Here is a 22,900-nt window from a genome sequence, read left to right as displayed (position 1 = left end):
AAAAAGGTTTTTATGTAGATCAGAATATTGGTGATTTAAAGCAAGCTTAGTTTTTAAAAATGTTTCTGGAGAGAAAATAAAACAATGTATATTCTCTTATATACATTCTAAATATACTGAAAACTAAATTGATACCTAACATGGCTGGCTATTTTAAGTATTTACTGTACAGTGCAATTTCTAAAAGTGAACTTGGATACAGTGGAACCTGCTTTGGTGAATGGACTTTCTGCCCTCTTGTACTCCACACCTGGGTAATTTTCTCTGTAGAGGGATCATGTAGTTATGGTTTCATAGGACATTTTTTTAAATGATAATTATATTTTAAAAATGTATATAATCCAGAGCCATCAAATTGCATTTTATTAGCCTATGGAAGTATATCCCTTTTATTATTGTTACCTTCATTTTCTCTCCCCATTTCACTTCTATTGTTTGTTACACTTGCTTCTTATATCTTGTTTTCAGTAAACTCTTTGGGGGAACGAGCCATGTCTTCCTATGTACTTGTATAGTGCCTCGCACAAGGAAGCTGTGGGACCTTTGGGTACTGCTGTGATAATAATATGAGCAAGTGCATTATGAAGCAGTATGGAGATCTTTTTAAGACCGGCATTAGCACCACAGCACTCCTGTGCACATTAGAAGCTTCGTAGGAGCTCACAGATCTTTTTATATTTGTATGTTCCCCAGATCCATGGGCTGTGAATCTCATGGGCTTGATAAACTCAGCAGATGGCAGATTGCTAATTTGAGGAACCATGATTCTTTTAAAGTTTACATGCTCCTATGGAGTTTTTAAGGTCCACAAGAAAAGTGCTGCAGGACTTAGGACCATGAAGAGCAACAAAGCTCTGCTAATGCATAGAGAATTGAGTTCCTGGGTGGGTTGCCATCGGTCTTCAGCCTGACTCCAAGTGCACCAGAAGCAAATTGGGACCCTAAGGAGAAATGGCCTTTAACAAAAAAATTCTTAAGAAAAATATCAAGTCCATCTATTCTTATTTTGGATTTTGAAAAAGTTAGTGGCCCAGCCCTTTGTGTTGCTTTTTGGCTGTGTAGATAATTGTATTTCCTTGCATATTTGATATGCATTTGAATTCAATTTGTATTTTTGTTCACAGAGAAATTCCTGCTGATTTTTTTCCCTAAAATAAGTTTGGATGTCTGAGTGGTAATTTTATGTATATAAGTTTTCCATCCTGAAGAATGGACACTCAGAATACTTTACAAGACAATAAAACACACATGGGCATAGATGTGGGAGCTAGGCAACCAACTACTACACATCGAGGTGAAGGGAAATTTTGGCCAAGGACACCCAGTGAGACCTAAATTTCTTACAGAAAATGATGTGGGATTTTTAATGTCCAGACTGAGCAGATATGGCCTTCAGTACTAATATTGCATCTTAAATATCTCCATTCAGTAAGCTGTATGAACCTATGTTTTATTTGCTTCAGAATGATTAAAAGCTGAGTCGATCCTTCCTGTATTTGAATGACTGGTTCAAGAAAACTTGGGTTTTTCAAACCTGATGATTAGACCCCAAAATGTATGTTTATGCTTAAAAAAATATCCTGTGGCAACTGAGTCTTAGAGCCCGGGTCAATTGATTTGAGCTCATGGGGCTTAGGCTGTGGGGTTAAAAATAGCAGTGTAGATGTTCCCACTCAGTCTGGAGCCTGGGCTCTGAGATCCAACCTCCATCCTGGGTTTCAGAGTCCAGGCTCCAGCGTAAGCAAGAACATCTACACTGCTATTTTTAGCTCTGCAGCCTGAGCCCTGTGAGCCTGATGCTCAGATTTGGAACCATGGGTCTTCCTTTGCAGTAGACAAATCCTAAGCCCCCATGGGTCTTCCTTTGTAGACATATCCTAAGCCACCTCTTCAAGTTCACCAGTGATGGATTTAGAGTTAGTGTTCTCAGCTTCATATTTGGGGCTCCTCCTTGGGACCCAGCCAAGAAAAAGAACATTCTCTCTTGTCTTCCCTCACCTCCATTTTTTATTCTTTTTTCTCCATCCTCCTCCTATAAGTAATAGGAAGTAAATGAAAATAAAGTGAGGTACCTTGTTTTTGTAGTCTAACTTATTTTTCCACAGACCACTTGAAAATTGCTGTAGGTCTCGGTGGCCCACTTAATGATCTTTCCAAATATTGTTTGTAGTGTTAGCCAACTATTGTAAAGTGCTTTGGATAAGAATGCTTAAATAATGTTGGAGTGCGGGGTCTGGCCAGGACTTAGAGTGTGGGAGGGAGATCAGGGCTAGGGGTGCAGGGTCTGGGAGGAAGTTAGGGTGCAGGAGCAGGCTGAGGGTTGGGGTGCATGGTCTGGCCGGGAGTTAGGGTGTGGGAGGGGGCTCAGAGCTGGGGTTGGGGTGTGGAGCGCTTAACTGGGGCAGCTACTGTTTGGTGCGAGGGGTGCAGGTGGGATGTGGGAGCGGGTGTAGGAGTAAGGGAGGGCAGGGGGCTGGGGCTGTGGGAGATGCAGGAGTTAGGGAGGACAGGGGGCCGTGGGTGTGTGAGAGGGGTGCAGGAATCAGGGCTTGGAGTGTGTGAGGAGGGTGCAGGAGTCAGGGAGGGCAGGTGGCTGGGTGTGTGTGAGGGGGTGCAGAGTCAGGGCTGGGGGTGCAGGGTCTGATAGGAAGTTAGGGTGCAGGAGCAGGCTGAGAGTTGAGGGTCTGGCCAGGAGTTAGGGTGTGGGAGGGGGCTCAGGGTTGGGGTGTGGAGTGCTTACCTGGGGCAGCTCCCATTTGGTGTGAGGGGCGCAGGTGGGAATGGGGGGGTGCAGGAGCTTCCATTTGATGCTCAGGATGGGGATGGAGGGGTGTAGGAGTCAGGGCAGGCGGTTGGGTCGTGAGTGTGCTCCCAGCCCCCTGCCCTGAGTGGCTCACGACGGGCGGATGGAAGGGATATGCATAGGGAAAATGTGGGAGCCTCACCTTTGCTCTGCCCTTCCCTGATTCCACCCCATTCCCCAAGGCCCTGCCCCTGCCTCTTCTCTGCCTCCTGCTCTGAGCACGTTGTGGCCCCATTCAGGGGAGGAGGCGGGGAAGAGGGGAGCTTGGCCGCCAGTGAGTGTGGAGCCTGCAGCAGGAGCCGGCGGCACCAAGTTTCTACCCCTGCAGCTGCCTGGCCCTGGGGCCCCCTGTCATTAGAGGGGCCCGTGCCAGAGCACCCTGTGTTTTACTGTAAATCTGCCTCTGAAGTTCATGTGTTTCCATGTTTGTTTAAGATATAACTGTCTGCTTGTTTACATAAATGTGGTAAGGATGAAACTCATCCTTGTGCAGAGGTCCCAGACAAAGTCCTATGCAGCAATTGTGCACCACTGAAGGCCTTAAAAGGGAGGATAAGTGAAATGATATGGCCTTGTATGGGCCCTCATGACAGAGATGAATTTTAGCCATGTTCATGTATCTGAATGTTAACCTTTCTTAATTCTTAAATGAACAGAGGTTAAACTTACATTGAATAGAATCCAAAATAAATGCTTGTGTTCTCTAGATAAATTGTGTTTTGTTTTCTGTAATATCATTTATTTAGGTTTAGTCCCAATTTGCTCACTGGGTCTGTCTCAGATTGGCCGTATGAACCTTGGAATGAATGCCAGTACCTTCAAGTATTATACAATGTGCGGCCTTCAAGAGGGTTTTGAACCTTTTGCTGTCAACATGAACCGAGATGTTGCTATGTGGTTTAGCAAACGCTTACCAACTTTTGTCAACGTGCCAAAAAATCATGCTCATATTGAGGTAACATTGCATGTTAAGAAGACACCTGTTTCTAAACAGTTGATTTAGTCATGCCAAGACTCTAAATCCTCACCAGTGCTTACTGTCATCAGGTAATATATAAAGCTATTACTCATAGACTTTAAGGCCAAAAGGGACCATCATGGTGTAGTCTGATCTCCTACAGAGCTCAGGCCTCAGAACCTCACCCACCCACTCCAATAATAGGACCATAACCTCTGGCTGAGTTACTGAAGTCCTCAAATCTTGATGTAAATACTTCAAGTTACAAAAAAGCCACCATTTATTCTAGTTCAAACCAGCAAGTGACTTGTGCCCCACACTGCAGAGGAAGGCAAAAATGCCCCAGAATCTCTGCCAATCTTACCTAGGGGAAACTTCCTTCACAAACCAAAATATGGTGATCAGACCCTGAACATGTGGGCAAGACCCACCAACCACACTTCTGGGAAAGAATTCTCTGTTGTTACTCAGATCCCTCCCCATTTAGGGTCTCATCTCTGGCCATAGGAGATATTTGCTAATAGCAGTCACAAATGGATCATATGCTATTATCATAGAATAGAATAATAGAATATTAGTGTTGGAAGAGACCTCAGGAGGTCATCTAGTCCAACCGCCTGCACAAAGCAGGATCAACACCAATTAAATCATCCCAGCCAAGGCTTTGTCAAACCGGGCCTTAAAAACCTCTAAGGATAGATATTCCATCACCTCCTTAGGTAACCCATCCCAGCCTCCTAGTGAAATAATGTTTCCTAATATCCAACCTAGACTTCCCCCGCTTCAACTTAAGACCATTACTACTTGTTCTGTCATCTGACACCACTGAGAACAGCCTAGCTCCATCCTCTTTGGAAATCCCCTTGCAGGTAGTTGAAAGCAGCTATCAAATCCCCCCTCATTCTTCTCTTCTGCAGACTAAACAATCCCAGTTCCCTCAAGCCTCTCCTCCTAAGTCATGTACCCTCGCCCTGTAATCATTTTTGTTGTCCTCTGCTGGACTCTCTCCAATTTGTCCATATCCCTTCTGTAATGGAGGGATGAAAACTGGACACAATACTCCAGGTGTGGCCTCACCAGGGCCGAATAAAGTGGAATAATCACTTCACTTGATCTGCTAGCTATGCTCCTACTAATGCAGCCCAATATGCCGTTAGTCTTCTTGACAACAAGGGCACACTGCTGACTCGTATCCAGCTTCTCATTGGACTGTAATCCCCAGGTCCTTTTCTGCAGAACTGCTGCTTAGCCAGTCAGTCCCCAGCCTGTAGTGTTGCATAGGATTCTTCCTTCCTAAGTGCAGGACTCTGCATTTGTCCTTGTTGAACCTCATCAGATTTCTTTTGGCCCAATCCTCCAATTTGTCTAGATCACTCTGGACCCTATCCCTACCCTCCAGCATATCTACCTCTCCCCCCAGTTTAGTGTCATCTGCGAACTTGCTGAGGGTGCAATTAATCCCATCATCCAGATCATTAATTAAGATGTTGAACAAAACCGGCCCCAGAACCAACCCCGGGGCACTCTACTTGATATCGGCTGCCAACTAAACATCAAGCCGTTGATCACTATTGTAGGCAATATCGTCATACCATCCCCTGCATGAATTATCAAGCTCAAAACAAGTTAGGTTTCTTGCCCCCCCACTACTCTCCTTGAAAGGCCATTCCAGAATTTTGCTCTCCAATCGTTAGAGACCTTCATCTAATTTCAAGCCTAAACTTGATATTGATAGTTTGATACCTAATTTAGGTCCATTTGTTCTTGTGCCAACATTGGCCCTTAACTTAAATTATACCCCTCTTCCCTGTGTTTATCTCTGTGATGTATTTGCAGAGAGTAATCATATCTCCCTTCATCCTTTGTTTTGTTAATCTGAGCAAACTAAAATCCTTAAATCTCCTATCATAAGATAGGATCTCCAGTCCTCTGATAATCCTACTAGCCCTTCTCTGCACCTGTTTAAGAAAGACGAGTTCAAACTGAAACATGGGAGATGAGAATTGCACACAGTATTCCAGATGAGATCTCACTACGGCCTTGTATAGTGGTGGTAAGACTCCTCTATTGCTATTGGAAATATATCACCTGATGCATCCTAGGATTGCATTAACCAGGTACATGTTGGCTAATACCAGATGATCTCCTTGTCTGTCTCCCACTTCATTTATGGTAGTGTTGTCACCCCGTGTGGATGTTCATTATTGTTCTTTATATCTGCATCACTCATTCATACTGGTGCACTACAGTCATTTAGGTACTCAAAGCATGCCAGCTGTGGATTATTTAGAACTATTTTGGAATTCAAATTTATATTTTATACCTTTTCCTTTTTTACCTTTTTTACCTGCCTTTTTATGTTGAGGGCCTGTTCCATCACCTTGGCCATACACCAGGATAGAAGTCATTGGGATGCTATATTAAAGTAGAATCTAAAAAAACTTTTGAATTATGAGTATAAGAGATTAACAATACAAATAATAATTGTCTTTCTTAAATTTTTCTCTACTGGACATTTGGCTTGACTTTGTCATGTGAGGATGAAACAGTTTAAACAGCAACCTGTTCATTATAAGTTAATTCTTCGTCAGCTGAATTCAGCATTAATTAATACAAAATTTCCATAATGTGCTTCTCAGTTTTATAAATGAATTTGATATTATTTTTTATGATTTTTAGATAACGAGAATCGATGGAACCCTTGACAGCCCACCTTGCTTAAAAGTGACCCACAAGACATTTGGCACACAGAACAGCAATGCAGACATGATATATTGCCGCTTGAGCATGCCCATTGAGTTCCATTCATCCTTTAACTATGGCACTGGTGTGGCAAGTGCATCTGCTGATGCTTTCCAGAAAAGGTTAGATTTATATTTAATCATCTTGTGGTAGATTTCTAGTCGAAATTTAAAAAAAAACAATTCTCCATTATTCTTTTTTTTACATATAGTACTTCCCATTCATTTTCCTCCCATACACTGTAATTTTATAGGATTTATGTTACTGATGTTCTTTATTTATTAACAAAGCACTGCATTTTAAATGTGAACGTTTAAATAACCTTAAAACAAAAGTTTGCTGCAGAGCACTATATATCTAAACAAGGATCTACCCAAGAAACATAGCAAGAGGGCTCTAGTTATTTATTGGCTTGATTTTGAGACATGCTGAGCACTCAGAAATCCCGGTGAGATCAGCAGGATTTGCAGGGATTCAGCACCTCTGAAAGCCAGACCAGAATCTTTTACTTACCCTCTAATCTTGAATTTATATTATATAAGCCTCGCCCTATTTCAGATTTCCACTGCTCCTCTTAGTTCATGTGTACTGTAAATGCAGCAATAAATATGCTCAGGGAAGGAAAAAGACCATTTATCTTCGGTTGGCTGTTGTAAATATCTCTCTCTACAGTTCTTCCTCATGTCAATGTGAATGAACATATATGCATCACCTTCCTTTCTTGATCTTTTCTAGAAAGGCTTGTTGCATTCCATTGACATTGAAAGTACCTAGTCTGTGTCCAACAAACAGAAACTAATCCATGTGAGCAATTTATTTCAAGTATTCAAAAAAAATAAAAAGACAGTGTCACTTAATGCTTTAAACTACCAAATTACTACAATGCTGCTTTTTTCCTCCAGAAAACAGAACCAAGAAACTGCTCTTCACACTACAACGGTAAGTAAATATGCTCAGTTATGCTTTTCATTACTTAATAATATTTGCTACCTGATAGTATGCTCATTTAAGAAAGGTCTGTTGAAAATCCCTGTGATTTTATTTGTGTGTATCCACATTGGCCAATTTTTTAAAATTTGGTGCCTATGTTTAGGTTTCTAAATATATATCTAAACCCTGTCTTTATTGTGGATTATTTCTCCTTTATTGTAGTACTACTACTATTTTACTAACTGTAGTATTTCTGTATAGGGGGCAGACCATTTTCTCATGTTTCAGAGCTTATTTTAGCTGCTTTACAGAAACATACTTTTAAAAACCATAGGCAATGTAGCTGTGCTTTTTTCTTTTTTCTTTTTATTTTTTTTTAATTCTCAGTGTATATGTGATGGTCTCTTCCTGTATTTGTTAAGAGTGTTTCTTATTTTTGTCTCCATAATACAATTCAGTTTTCTGTCACTAAGACACTACTTTTTCTCTTTTCAGTACTATTACTCAGTGCGAGTATTTGCTGGTCAAGACCCATCTTCTGTCTGGGTTGGCTGGGTAACACCTGACTACCACTTTTACAGTGAAAATTTTGACCTAAACAAAAATAGCACAGTGACAGTTACATTAGGTGATGAAAGAGGCAGGGTTCATGAAAGGTAGGGGACTTGCATATCACTTATTAAATAATTTTTTTAATTACCTATTTACTTGTTGGAATGGAATTTTACTTCACTTTCATTCATCTTTATGGATAATAAAGTAATAATGGACTGTGTTCTAATGCTCATTTAAATTCTAAGTATTAGGTGGAACTAGTCACTAAATCATATATTTGTTAATTAACAAATTTTGCATGGTGCTGTTAAAATCTGAGAGGGGGCATTCTGTTTCAACTAACAGTTTGCCCAGCTCTCCTCCTTTCATTGTTATACTTGAATGATCACTACAGGTGAACTCATGCTTTCCAAATCAGTCATGTCACAGTTGAGTGGCATTCAGAAAAGTAAGAAATTCATTCATGCATTTGAAATCTGTAAAGAACACTAGAAAGGGCCTTTTCAATCTGAACCATGTCCAAGTGAATATTGATTCATTGGTATGAGTGTGATTAAAGCCACCAGGACAAGTGAGAAATGGCTTTGCAGTGTAAGTTTGTGTTCATTTGACAAATGGTCAGTACAAACACTGATCAATAAAACAAAGTTCCTTTACATTTTAAGATGCTCTTTCTACATTATCACAACAAAACAGTAAAAAATCTGATGTCTCCCTCAGAATTTCTAGTTATTAGTAAAAAAAAAATTGTTTAATATATGTCTTAACCTGTATATTTAATCAGTCACAATTCAGCAAATAATTAGTTTTCATTGTTCTTGATATTTTTCTTTCAGTGTGAAGCGCAGTAACTGCTACATGGTTTGGGGTGGAGACACATTTGCTAATTCCCAGAGATCAAGTCGTAGTAATGTTGATTTAGAAATTGGATGCCTTGTTGACCTGAGTACTGGAATGTTGTCATTCACAGCCAATGGAAAAGACCTTGGCACTTGTTATCAGGTATTAGCAGCTTTTCAGAAAATTAGCTATCAAGTTGGCTGCTTTAACAAAGATTGTTTCTTTCTTCGCCAGATGTCTCAACAGTACATATTTCTGATACCATGATCTTTCTAAACATGTGTTGATAAAATGAAGAATCTGCTCATGTAATGCCACATTTTTCCTGTTTCCAATAATTCTTTTAAACAGAGGAAACAGTACTGATATTAACATTAGAAAAATATTGATTGGACTTTTCATCTCTCCAATATGCCAATATTTTGTTTGATAATTTTTATTTCATTAAATTTTATTTAAAAATCATTCTTTAATATGTAACATATCAAGAGATGGAGCAGGAATGATTTAGGGTGGAGGCAGGTTTTGGCTTCAGAAATCAAATCCAGATTTCAGGAACCTCAAAGTTTGGATCTGGATATCTGGTTTAACTCTATATTTCAATAGGGACCTATACAACTTTTCATCTTGGTTGAGGTTTTGTATGTCCCCCAGAACTGTGGAATATGGGGATCTGGTTACTGGGTTTAGTTCAATCTCTAGTTAAGTATACTCTTAAATTTCACTTCATAAACATTTTGCTCCTTTTTTCAGCTTTGATGATAAAACTAGACTGGTCAGTTTTATTTTTTGCTTTATCTGTGCAGTAGCTAACGCAATACTGTCACATCTGAGTTTATAGAATGGCAAGGAAATGTTTAAATTAAAAAGAACCATGTTATTAAACTTTAAAAATAATGAAAATATTTATTTTCTTTTTAGTATTTTGAAGACTTATTATTTTCCAAATCTATATATGGAGTGTAAATGCTGAAGTGAAAACTTTAAAAAGTATAATTTTGCTTACATTCAAATCACTTCTTCTAAATTTTTAGACAAGAAATTACTGGGTGATTAATCTGATCCTCCTCTAAACCTGGTTTTGCCACTCTGTATTTGGGACTACTTGGTTGACTTCAGTAGAATTTCTATGCAAGGATCTTTTGCAGGATCAGGCTGCTGTGACTTTTAGAAAGCACCCGATCTCCAAACAAGCTACCCAACATTGAGTCTATCACTGAAATGGCCATGTTTCAGATTTAGATGTTTATTTCAATAAAACAATGTTCAGTGAAATATTGCACCAGCAGTCCACTTCTCTTTCTTCTGCAGAAGGAGCCTAACAGACTGAACTATTACAGATTATATTAGTTGCTTGAAAAAAAAAGGAATTACTTATGTATTAAGTCATTTTCATAATATACTAAAAAAGCTGTCACTAGCTATACAGATAATAGCATACAGAACCTTCTGAAAAAAGGATATAAACTACTAATATGAATCTCTCTCTCTGGCTGGCAGTGAATAAAAATTGTTGCTATTTGGTAGCTATTTGGATGCCTATATGAAAAGAGCTGGTGGGTCTCACTCTGCTTCCAGCTTGGACAAGTATCTATATATAGTAAAATCCATCATCAAAAGTGGTTCTAACTCACACCTCTTTTTGATAGCCTTAGAAGAGAAGGCAGTGAATGAATCGGCTTGAATGTTTATTTCTCAACCCCTGAGGGGGTAGGCTTGTTTGGAAGCTTGCAGTGCTCTTGCCCATTTTGTTTACCTGCTCTCTGTATAACTTAGAACACTGCTTTTTCCAGTGTAGCCTATTTGTCTATCATTTTTCTGAACACGTCCCACCCCCCTTCACTTAAAAAGCATTAAGATAAATTAAACAATAAAAACTAAACTATTAAAGGATTCAGAGGCACAAGTTGAGTAAGAGGCTTTTCAGGGGCACTAAATGCAATAGACTGAGGAGTGTGGCTTGACTGAAGCATCATTTCTAACCGTTTCTCTATTTTATGGGTATTTTGTTACCCCCTTTTATTATTTTGGAGTGTTCACATTGATGCAATACCAATTTGTATTTAATAAGTTGTAAAAACTGCCAGTAGCAAAATAGCTAACGGGCAAGGTGAATAAATGGAGGTGAATGCTTTGTGGTCGGCCAAGGGACTAGGCACTGAACAGGTTCTTTCCTGCTATTGGGAACTGTAACACAATATTTTGGTTGACTTAAGGAGAACAGTTCCACATTGTTTTCCATTATGTACATTTCATATGATTTACTATAAACAACAGTGAGGGTGTGTGAAATGGAGATGGTTCTAAACATGTAGGGTAAATTAGTGAGGAGAGTTTGCACGCCCAGGTCTATACTTGGTCCTTATGAAACAATATCTACATTTCAAGAGAGATAGGTGGATAACATTAAAGATGTTCCACTTAGAAAGTACCCACATAGAACTTTATGCTTTTTAGATAGGAATGAGATCAGTTGAAAAAATTGTATCTGTTCCTGTATTAGAACAGGCTACTTTGTATGTGTAACACTAACACTTGCTGGATGGTGCTTGACAATGTTGCTCTCTAGTGAACATAGCCTACATAAGACAAATGCTGTATGCAGACAACTTTTTTATAAGGGGAGCTGGTATTGACCTCTATATTTTATTTTCTATTATCAACAATTCTTGCAATCCTTTTTTGAGAACCTTACACTTCCATTGTTTGCAGCAGGCCTTTGAAATTTGCAGAAAAAAAAATCCTGCCATTTTCTTGTCCCATTATTATTTTTTTCAAATTTAGATGAGTTATAAGGTGTTGAAAACCACCATAAATCATTTCTGGCTTTCATTGTTATTGCTTAATTTTGACAGTGTGCCAAAATCTCTGAATAGTCTAAGGCCTGGTGGCTGCTGTAGCAGCAGCATATACTGCACTGGGAATCTCCCAGAGCAGAGGCAGCGCATCTGCCTCTTTCCACACCCCCCACCCAGCAATTCCCAAAAGCTTACACTTGGCCCCAAGGCCTGTCCCTCCATCTGCGGTGCTTCACGGGGCATGAACAACAATTAATTTATTATTTAAATTATATTTATTAATTAAATTAAAATGATTAATTTATTACACCATAGCCTAGCCTATTTGTTTGCCAAAAAATTATCAATGTTTCTAACACCGAGTGGCTCCACCAGTTTTTGGTATCAATTTTTAAGGCATAGCGCAGAGGTGGTTTTCTTCCTGTCACAGCTATTTTCAGCACTCTGTCATTAAGATTTGCTTATAGTATGGTTAGGTACTGAGAGTAGTTGCCAGAGCCAGAGAGCCATGTGCGCTAGAGTTTCTGTTGCAATGGAGCTCAAGCAGTTTTGGCAACCTGTTTTATTTTTTTTAAATAGAAAAACAAACCAAAAAAACCACACCCTTGAGTAGACAAAAAAAAAAAAAAGTATGTGTTAAGTAAAATTATCCTGAACTCTTTAAACTATATTTAAATTAAATGCTATGTGCTACTTTCTTTGAAAACTATTGCAGTGTGATCCATGATTTTTGTGGCCAGTTTTAGATCAAAGTAACAGCTGCTGAATAAAGAAGTGGAATTTATTGTTCTCATAAGAACAATTAACTGTTATTTTTTGTAGCATTCCTTGTTTGTTAGATGCAAGTATAGTTCATTTAGGTGTTTTCTTAATTTTGCAAAGAACTCCCAGGGAAATGTGATGATAACGTTAGGGTTATTATTCCTGATGTGGCAGCTTTCAAAACGATGCTCCTGTTATATGCAAGCCATTAAAACTCAAAGGCTCTGTAGTAAATTTAAAACAGAATATCTCTCTTTTTTCAAGTCTTCTTTTCCCAGAAAACACTTTTGAACATATTGAGTGGTTTTCAGATTTTTTTTTGTTTGTTTTGTTAGTGAATGTGACAAAAACTAGTCTACTAAAAAACAGAGCGTGGCCTTTCCTATAAAGGTTTATTTTCTGTGAAAATACTTAGACAATAAAGAGTTAAAAGTCTGCACATGAATCATGTCTCAATAACTTTTAAACTGTGTATTTCAAATTGTTTAATTCTTTACTCTAATTTTCAAAATAATAATGAAAATAACTGTAAATGGCCTTTGTCTTTCTTTCTTAAACACTTCTGGATGAAAATCATAAAATACAAATGAGAATTTTTTCAGTCACCTCATCTGAACAAGTTTCTGATATTTCAACCAGATGAACAAGACTATGAGATAATTGTTATTCTAATGTTGTAACCATTTCCATTTTTCAATTTTCTCAAGTTGAGCAGAGGACCAATATTTGTATGCTGGGTCTTCATTTACAAAGGCCCAGTGACCAAAATAATGAGTTGCTCTAGACCTATTTATTATATACTGTCATAAAATTCAGAAACCTTTTTATATATTTTATATAATAAGGAGGAAATGGAAAATAATATATATTTAATAGAGGCATTTATAATTAATTGTCATACCAATATCAAATTATAGAGAAGAGAAAAGGGATATTTAATATAGATTTATGAAGTTAGTTATTTTATTTGAGGCTAGTAACAATGTCCTGACCTTCACACAAGATTAGAAAATAAAAAGTAAATTATAACAGAGAGAGAAAGAGAAAGTATCTATTTATCTATCTGGTCAACCTATCTACTAGCAAGTAGCAAAGAATTTTACCATGTTTAGTCAATTTCCAAAAGAATGTCTAGGATATGTTCAGTATTTTTCCAATTTTGTTGTATTAAAATGTTGCTTTCCAACCTATGATGCCTTGTTTTCCTGCTTCTTAGGGAAAGACTGCATAAATCACAGGCTGTATAACCATTGCACATTTTGCTTTTATTTTCCAAGGGCTAAAAATGCATATATGTTGTGTCTAGCCCAATGCTGAGAGTGTGTTTCCCTTAAAATACATCAGCTTAAGAAGTGTTAGATACCTACAGTCTATGGTTTGCCAGATGTGATAGCATGATCATTTAAGGCATCTTCTGGTTTTTCTAAAATTGATGGTCTGAGTGACCTACAGAACTTGCAATGCACAATTCTGCAGCTTTCAGCGGTTTGCCACACTTTTTAGCTTGTGACACTTTACAATGATACGCAGCATATCTAGTACACTAACTGCACATATGTGCCATGTGTAGTATACATGCATATTATATGAAATATTCAGTGATGTGGTATAAATGTTTTTTTTTACTCATTAGTGAATTAATTAGAAGGACATACCAAATGAAATACCATAAAACCATATTCCATTCCACATGGTGATGTGTTTTTCCACTTACTTTACAGAAAAATGCTTGAGAAAATTTTTAGAGGGGTCTTAAAAATAAATTGGTGCTTTTTCCTGTGTGTAAAGTACTAGGAATCTAAACATAGAGATGGAAGAAGAGAAAATATTTAAGTAATAAAAAAATTTCTACACAAGTTTCTCTATAAATTACGATGTCACAGTTTTAAGGTGTGATATGTTGTGACCAATCAGGGCTAGGCACAAATGCTATATCTAAATGGAAGTAGTTAATTCCAAGTTCTCCAAAAATTATAATAGCTTTTATGCCTTTGGTATTTGTATGAGAAATTGTTAACTCACTATAGATAATCCTAATATGAAACAGAACTTTACATTACCCTGGCTAAATGATTTCTCATTTCTTCCTCCTCACAAAATGATGGCATTGAAGTTTAGTTCATATCAAATTAGAGTTTACCTAGCATAAAGGGGCCAGAGTAGGCATAAGGGCATTCTAAAATCCCCATATCTTGCCAGGGGAAGATCCCTCTGGCGCAAGAACTGAGGTAGACAGAACTGAGGTAAAGCTGCTTTCAAAGGATTCTATCACAAGTCTTGGTATAGGGCAAGTGCTGGGGTGGGAGAGGCATGTTGGGGTCAGGGCCTCAGCACGCAGTGCTGCAAAGATACTGGATAATGCTGTTGCCCATAGAGTTGGTCTTAACTTAGATAGGCCTCCAGGGCAGTCTAAAATACATTGGGCTGACTCTGGCCCCCAAAGCTGCCTAGAATTGAGAGGTCAGAGAGGTGAGTTAAAGCCATTTTAGCCAGCCCTCCTGCACAGAATTTCACCCCCAGTTCCTCTTTTTTCCAAACAAAAAAGCCTAAATTCAAATAATTTTACCTAATTTTGATTTCAAAGCTCTTTCTCAGATTGAGAACCCATATACTAATAGATATTTCTTTTTTCTTCATCTTGGTTTGTAATAACCTCTTCTACTCGAGCTGCAGTTTATCATAGAATAGCTGAGACATTACATATGTCTTTATAGTACACACTATGCATATATACCTTGATCCTTCAAGCATTTACCTACATGCTTACCTTTAAATTCATGAACGGTCCCCTTGACTTTGATGGGGGACACTTACATGCTTAACATTAAATATGTGCATAAGTGTTTGAAGGATTGGGGTACACTGTACAGTACAGTACAGGGCAAACTATAGTTTGGTCTCTGATGGGCAATGTAATCCCTTGTGCAGTATAGTGTATATATTGACATAAACTGGTAAGTGATTCTTCCTGCCTTTTTAATTGTGATAAATCTATTTTTTCAGGTTGAACCAACCACAAAATTATTTCCAGCAGTTTTTATACAACCTACGAGCACAAATTTGTTTCATTTTGAACTTGGTAAATTAAAGGTATTGTTAATTATTTTCTATCAATAAATGTGGCTATTTTAAACCTGGTAACTCTCATAGAAAAGCCTGATAGTGAGATCCTTGTATTGTTAAAACTTTATTACTTTTACAAATCACATAAATTTGCTATTATACAAGGGCAAATTATAATAATCAGAATAGTCCAGTGAGCCTAATTTCAGTATGGGACAAATTGGTAGAAACTATAGTAAAGAACAGAATTCTCAGACACACAGATAAACACAGTTGGTTGGGGAAGAGTCAACATGGCTTCTGTAAAGGGAACTCATGCCTCAACAATCTCTTAGAATTCTTTGAGGATGTGCGTAAGGGTGATCCAGTGAGTATAATGTACTTGGATTTTAGAAGCCTTTGATGAGGTCCCTCACCAAAGGTTCTCAAGGAAACTAAATAGCCATGAGTTAATGAGGGAAGGTCCTCCCATGGATCAGTAGCTCATCCATAGCTAAAAGATGGGAAACAAAAGAGTTGGACTAATTGGTCAGTTTTCACAATGGAAAGAGGTGAACAGCAGGGTCCCCCAGGGATCTATACTGGGATCTGTGCTGTTCTATATATTCATTAATATTCTGGAAAATGGAGTGAACAGAAAAGTGGCAAAGTTTGTAGATGATACAAAATTATTCAAGCTAGTTAAGTCCAAACCAGGAGTTAGAGTGATTTAAAAAAAAACAAACGGGTGACTGGGCAACAAAATGGCAGATGAAATTCAACATTAATAAGTGCAAAGTAATGTATATTGGAAAAAAATAATCCCAACTATACAGATACAACAATGGATTCTAAATTAGGTGCAACCACCCAAGAAAGAGATCTCTGAGTCACTGCAGATTGTTCTCTGAAATCTTCTGTATAATGCGCAGCAGTGGTCTAAAAGGCTATAACAGTAACTTAACAATTAGGAAAAGAGTAGAAAAGAAGACAGAAAATATTGTAATGCCACTTTATAAATCCATTGTGCACCTACATCTTGAATCCTGTGTCAAGTTCTGCTTGCCTCATCTGAACAAAGGATATATTGGAACTGGAAAAGGTTCAGAGAAGGGCAGCAAAGATTATCAAAATTATGGAACACTTCTGTGTGAGGAGAAACTAAAAAGATTAGAGCTGTTAAGTTTAGAAAAGAAACAACTGAGGGGAAATTCAATAGAGGTCTATAAAATCATGAATGGTATGGAAAAAGTGAATAGAGAAATGCTAATTATCTTTTCCCGCAATATAAAAAATCAGAGGTCACCTAATGAAATTAATAGGCAGTAGGTTTAATACAAACAAGAGAAAATACTTTTTCACCCAACATATAGATAAACTGTGGATTGCTGTGGGATGGTGCGATGGCCAAAAAAAAACTGGATTTAAAAAAGAACTGGATAAGTTCATGGAAGATAGATCCATCAATAGCTTTTGGCCAAGATGATCAGGGATGCAACCCCAGGCCTGGGCAACCCTAATCCTCTTACTACTGGAAGTCACGAGGGGAAGGTGTGTGGATCACTCCGTAATTGCTCTATTCCATATGCTCTTCCTTATGTTCTGGAACACACTACTGTCATAGACAGGATATTGAGCAAGATGGACCATGTTCTGAAACAAAACTACATTTGTCAAAATAAATTAAGTACGCTTGATATCTTTAAAGTTGAGTTTGTTTGCTTATTTGCAAATTTATAAATTTCTGTAATACTCAGTCAGAGTCTCCCAGTGACTAGTGAAAAATAACTACTGTTATGCAGAAGCCACATATTTAAGAGTGTGTATTTGTGTATGTTAAACTATTACACATGGTAATATTTGTGCCATAAGAGGTTGGTAAACAATTTAAAATATTTTCTTTTTAATTTTTCAATGTATTTATTGCAGAACACCATGCCTTTGTCAGCAGCAGTCTTTAAAAGTGAAGAGAGAAATCCCATTTCTCAGTGCCCTCCACGCCTTGATGTGCAAACAATTACACCTGTTCTCTGGAGCAGAATGCCTAACAGCTTCCTGAAGGTAGAGACTGAGCGTATCAGTGAACGCCATGGTTGGGTAGTGCAGTGTCTGGAGCCACTGCAAATGATGGCACTTCATATTCCAGAGGAGAACAGGTACATTTGGAGAGAACCACAGTGGTTTTCTTGTGAAGGAAATATGTAGGGGTAGCTGACTGAGGTCCCTCTTTCAGAGGAGTGTCCTCTATGCCTAGGAGTACAGTCAGGCTGTAGTCTGAATTAGGTTGACAGTCATTTAGAATTTCTGATCTCATTTACTGTAACTAACATCCATTATATATGTGATTCATATAGATATTAAAAGCTGAATCATTTTGATGCCATTTGATCACTTTACTGTAGGTAAGTGTAGCAGAGTGCTGCTGCAAAGGCACCTAATTAGCCCCTGCTGCACCAGCCCCAATCAGGGGAATAGATTGGGGCTGGGGAGAAGTCTGGTGCCTGGCCTCTAGAACTGGCTGCACCTTTGGGCCTGAAGATTCAAGGGCTATAAAGGCCGGCTGGCAGCTAGAAGAAGGGGGAATGGCCAGGGGAAAGTCAGTCTCCAGGCTGAGGGCAGACTCCCTGTAGAAGAGGAGACCGCAAGGCCTGTAAAGCTCTGTAAATAGTATCACTCGTGGTGGGAACTTGTGTAAATAAAGCCACGGGTGCTGCATCAAGAGAAGCCTCTCCGTGCTTTATTGGGGCAGCAGAGGGCTGCAGGAAGAGGGGCGAGCAAGGGACCCGGTTACAGTAAGATAGAATCCTTTACAGCCAATAAGAGAATATCTGATTTTGTTTCATTAAAAGATAAAGATAGACCTTTTAAAATACTTTGGATTGAATCTTCACTCAATTCAAAACACAAACATAAATTACATGCAAATGCTGTAATTCTGCTTCTTTGTGTTGTTTAAAAAGTTTTTAATATTTTCCTATAATCTATTTCAGTTTTACAGTCATTAAACTACATATTCTTGATTGAAATAATATTTCAGAAAGCTAAACTCCCTCTAAATTGTACTGGATGTTCAATTTTATCTTCAGAGTTACTATAATGTAGTTTTGGCTGCTTTATTTGATAATCTAATATGCATAACTTGATCCCATTATTAAGATATCAAACAACAAAAGTGAAAAGATATGGAAGGAAGCCTGTGCAAAAATGTAGTTTTTTAACCATATTTCTGCTTTTGGTAGGTCAATTATAGTGAAATTTGGTTCAAGAAAAAGAGCTAAATGTAGTGTACTTTATCAAAAAATACTACAGTATTCTTCAGGAAGGCTCCAAAACCACTATGTATTATAATGATGTTACTGAAGTGTTTTGGACCTTTAAAGTAAAATATTGTCTTTTGAAAATTAATATTGAATGGGTACTCAGGTGCTCTGGAAGCTTCTCCATATACTAGATAACTTACCTGCCATATCCCTTTTATTTCAGTATCTGTCCTCTCCTTACTAGGGACTTCTAATCATTACTATGACCAGTAAATTGTCACTTGCTGGTTAGGTGATGTGGACATAGTGATTAATAGGTACTAAAGTGAATATGTGTGGTCTAAAGCAGAACTGATCAAAACCTTATCCTTTAACTCATTATACCATTATTCCTATTCCCCCCCCTCCCGTCTGTTTGTGGATGTATTTAATAAAATAAAGCTCATTTATGATGTTTACTGTCATGTTTCTTTGTATCCCACAACAGGTGTGTTGATATATTGGAGCTATGTGAACAAGAAGATTTGCTGCAATTCCACTACCACACTTTAAAACTCTATAGCTCAGTTTGTGCCCTGGGTAATAATAGAGTTGCCTATGCACTTTGTAGCCATGTGGACCTATCTCAGTTATTTTACACAATAGATAATCAGTATTTACCTGGACTCTTACGCGCTGGATTCTATGATCTACTTATCAGTATTCATTTGGAACGTGCCAAAGAAGCCAAGCTTATGATGAACAATGAATTTATCATTCCAATTACAGATGAAACTAGAAAAATTGAATTATATCCGGACGAATCAAAGAGACATGGGTTACCAGGAGTTGGGCTTAGCACTTGTTTGAAACCAGGTTTTAATTTTTCTACTCCTTGTTTCATTGCAACCAGTGAAGAACATCAGAAGCCCAGTCCAGAGATACCACTTGAGATACTCAAAACCAAGGCCATAAGCATGCTGACAGAGGCAGTACACTGTAGTGGTGTTCATATCAGAGACCCTGTTGGAGGGAAAGTTGAATTCCAGTTTGTTCCTGTTCTTAAACTTATAGGAACTTTACTTGTAATGGGGATTTTTGGTGACGATGATGTGAAGCAGATTTTACTCCTTATTGATCCCAATGTGTTTGGAGACCACAAGGAAGAAACAGAAGAGAAAACAGAGAAGGAGGAAGTTACACAGATTGAAGAAAAAGCTGTGGAAGCTGGGGAAGAGGCATTAAAGGAAACTAAACCGCCAATGAAAGGCTTACTGCAGACAAGATTACCTGAATCTGTTAAACTTCAGGTGACCATTTTAAAGTAAACGTATATCTAATGTAATATTGATGAAACAAGGATAGGGTATGTTGCCTAATGTTTGCAGCCAGTAACCTGGAATTCAGGACTCCCAGGTTCTAGCCCTGCCTCCATCATTGACTTGCTATGTGACCTTGAGCAAATCACTTAATCTATTTGTATCTCTGCTTCTCTGAAGGCAAAATGGGTCTAATGTTCACATGCAAGGTACTTAACATGCACGTTATGGGAGAGAAGAAACATTTATAAAGCACTTTGACAGCGTTCAATGAAAGGCAGTGTATAAATGCAAAATATTGTTATAGATCATAATAATACAATATCTGTATATACTTATTATTTATTGTTAAAAATCAGAGTTAGTGGAAAAAATAAATAAATTTATTATTCTCATTTTTATTGCCTGGCAAATAGAAGAGCCGTTCAGATTAGTGTGCAGTGTCCATTGTTGTTCTTTCATTTTAGAGTTTATGGTTTAGATTCTCAATTAAGATATTTAACTCTTCTCTATTTTTTTCATGTTAGATGTGTGAGCTACTCAATTATTTCTGTGACTGTGAGCTGCGACACAGGGTGGAAGCTATTGTATCATTTGCAGACAATTATGTGTCAAAGCTGCAATATAATCAGAAATACAGGTACAATGAACTCATGCAAGCATTAAACATGTCTGCTGCTTTAACTGCCAAGAAGACAAAGGAGTTTCGCTCTCCCCCTCAAGAACAGGTAAAATAAAGGACAGGAGGGTTTTTTAAAGTGTGATAAGTGTGGAAAGGAAGAGGTAGAACTGTCTAATTCCTAAACTAGAATTTTGACTGTAGGAGAGGTGGAGCATCATATTAAATAGCTTATAAGGTTGCCACAAGATGTTAGAAGTCAAAATTTTCAAACCTGAGTTCCCAAATTTAGGATCCTATATCCATACTTAAAGTCTGCCTAATTTTTTAAAGGTGGTGAAGTTAAGAGGGACTACAGGCAGTCAACATTTTTGAAAATCAGGCCACTTTTATAGAAGTGGCTAAATTTGTATCTAAGAACTTAACTTTCACACATACATTTGAAAATATTGACCTTACACCCCTGAATAGAGCTGTGTGAACCTACCAGTTTTTGCTTTGCAAGTACAATTGGTATGCATGACAATGGACTTATCTTGTAACCAACTGACTTTTCCATTTCTAAAAGTAGTTCTTCAGTTTTTGGGTGGGGGTGGAGAATTCAAGGAGAGAGAGAAAAATATTCTGATTTGTTGGAAACCTATGCAACACCAGAGTCAATTAATTTACCTGTAACTTGCTTCATAATTTTTGTGTGTACTGCATTAGAGATGTATGCAAAAAGTAGCAGGCATCAGATTTGTTATTGAGATACTTTTTTGATAGTTTGGTTTTTCTGTTTTACTTATGTGGGGCTTTGGGAATGTTTGTTTACTTTTTCAAGACAATTGGCTAATGTCTCCTCTAAAAGTTTTCTTTACTGTTGAGAATCTTTTTATATGAATCATAATGTGGGTTGTTGATTAATCACAGTTAAATCATGTGATTAACTTTAAAAAATTAATCACAATTAAAAAATGAATTGCAATTAATCGCACTGTTGAACAAAAGAATACCAGCTGAAATTTATTAAATATTTTTGGACTTTTTTTACATTTTAAAATATATTTATATCAATTACAACACAGAATACCAAGTGTATAGTGCTCACTTTATATTACTTTTGATTACAAATATTTGCACTGTAAAAAGACAAACGAAAGTAGTGTTTTTCAATCATCTCATACAAGTACTGTAGTGCAATCTCTTTATCGTGAAAGTGCAACTTACAAATTTAGATTTTCTTTGTTACATAACTGCACTTCATAACAAAACAATATTAACTTTAGAGCCTACAAGTCCACTCAGTCCTACTTGTGCAGTCAATTGCTAAGAGGAACAAGTTTGTTTACATTTATAGGAGCTAATACCGCCTGCTTCTTATTTACAATGTCACCTGAAAGTGAGAACAGGTGTTCGCATGGCACTTTTGTAGCCAGCAGTGCAAGGTATTTATATGCCAGATATGCTAAATATTCATATGCCTCTTCATGCTTCGACCACCATTCCAGAGGATAAACTTCCATGCTGATGATGCTTGTTAAAAAAAAAAATGTGTTAATGAAATTTGTGACTGAACTCCCTGGAGGAGAATTGTATGTCTCCTACTCCATGGTTTTACTTGCATTCTGCCATGTATTTTGTGTTATGGTAATCTCGGATGACGACCCAGCATATGTTGTTTGATTTAAGGACACTTTCACTGCAGATTTGACAAAACACAAAGAAGGTTCCAATATCAGATTTCTAAAGACAGCTACAGCACTCGACCCAAGGTTTAAGAATCTGAAGTGCCTTCAAAATCTGAGAGGGACAAGGTGTGGAGCATGCTTTCAGATGTCTTAAAAGAACAACACTCTGATGCAGAAGCTACAGAACTCGAACCACCAAAAAAGAAAATCAACCATCTGCTGGTGGCATCTGACTCAGATGATGAAAATGAACATGTGTCGGTTCGCACTGCTTTGGATTGTTATTGAGCAGAATCAGTCATCAGCATGGACACGTCTTCTGGAATGGTGGTTGAAGCATGAAGGGACATGTGAATCTTTAGCTCATCTGATATGTAAATATCTTGCGATGCTGGCTACAACAATGCCATGTAAATGCCTGTTCTCACTTTCAGGTGACATTGTAAACAAGAAGCGGGCAAATGTAAAAAAATTGTTTGCATGAGCAATTGGCTGAACAAGAAGTAGGACTGAGTGGACTGTAGACCTTAAAGTTTTACGTTGTTTTATTTTTGAATGCAGGTTTTTTTTTACATAATTCTACATTTGTAAATTCAAATTTCATGATAGAGATTGCGCTACAG

The 22,900-nt window shown here is 37.7% G+C and overlaps 1 protein-coding gene across 15 annotated transcripts in view; it reads left to right on the top strand.

Annotated features, from left to right (window-relative positions):
- RYR3 (ryanodine receptor 3) overlaps window positions 1-22,900 on the top strand; it is a 630,986-nt gene that overhangs the window by 263,625 nt on the left and 344,461 nt on the right. For all 15 annotated transcript variants that reach the window (XM_050954773.1, XM_050954774.1, XM_050954771.1 and 12 more), the window contains 9 exons: window positions 3,550-3,758; window positions 6,441-6,625; window positions 7,406-7,442; window positions 7,929-8,089; window positions 8,825-8,990; window positions 15,392-15,478; window positions 17,360-17,586; window positions 19,178-19,979; window positions 20,516-20,716. In XM_050954773.1, the coding sequence (XP_050810730.1) occupies window positions 3,550-3,758; window positions 6,441-6,625; window positions 7,406-7,442; window positions 7,929-8,089; window positions 8,825-8,990; window positions 15,392-15,478; window positions 17,360-17,586; window positions 19,178-19,979; window positions 20,516-20,716 (2,075 nt within the window). The remainder of the gene's footprint in view (window positions 1-3,549; window positions 3,759-6,440; window positions 6,626-7,405; window positions 7,443-7,928; window positions 8,090-8,824; window positions 8,991-15,391; window positions 15,479-17,359; window positions 17,587-19,177; window positions 19,980-20,515; window positions 20,717-22,900) is intronic.

This window comes from Gopherus flavomarginatus, chromosome 5 (assembly GCF_025201925.1).
Source record: "Gopherus flavomarginatus isolate rGopFla2 chromosome 5, rGopFla2.mat.asm, whole genome shotgun sequence".
Lineage (NCBI taxonomy): Eukaryota > Metazoa > Chordata > Testudines > Testudinidae > Gopherus > Gopherus flavomarginatus.
The sequence above is the reverse complement of the archived record's forward strand: the minus strand, read 5'-3'. Positions and strand labels throughout refer to the sequence as shown.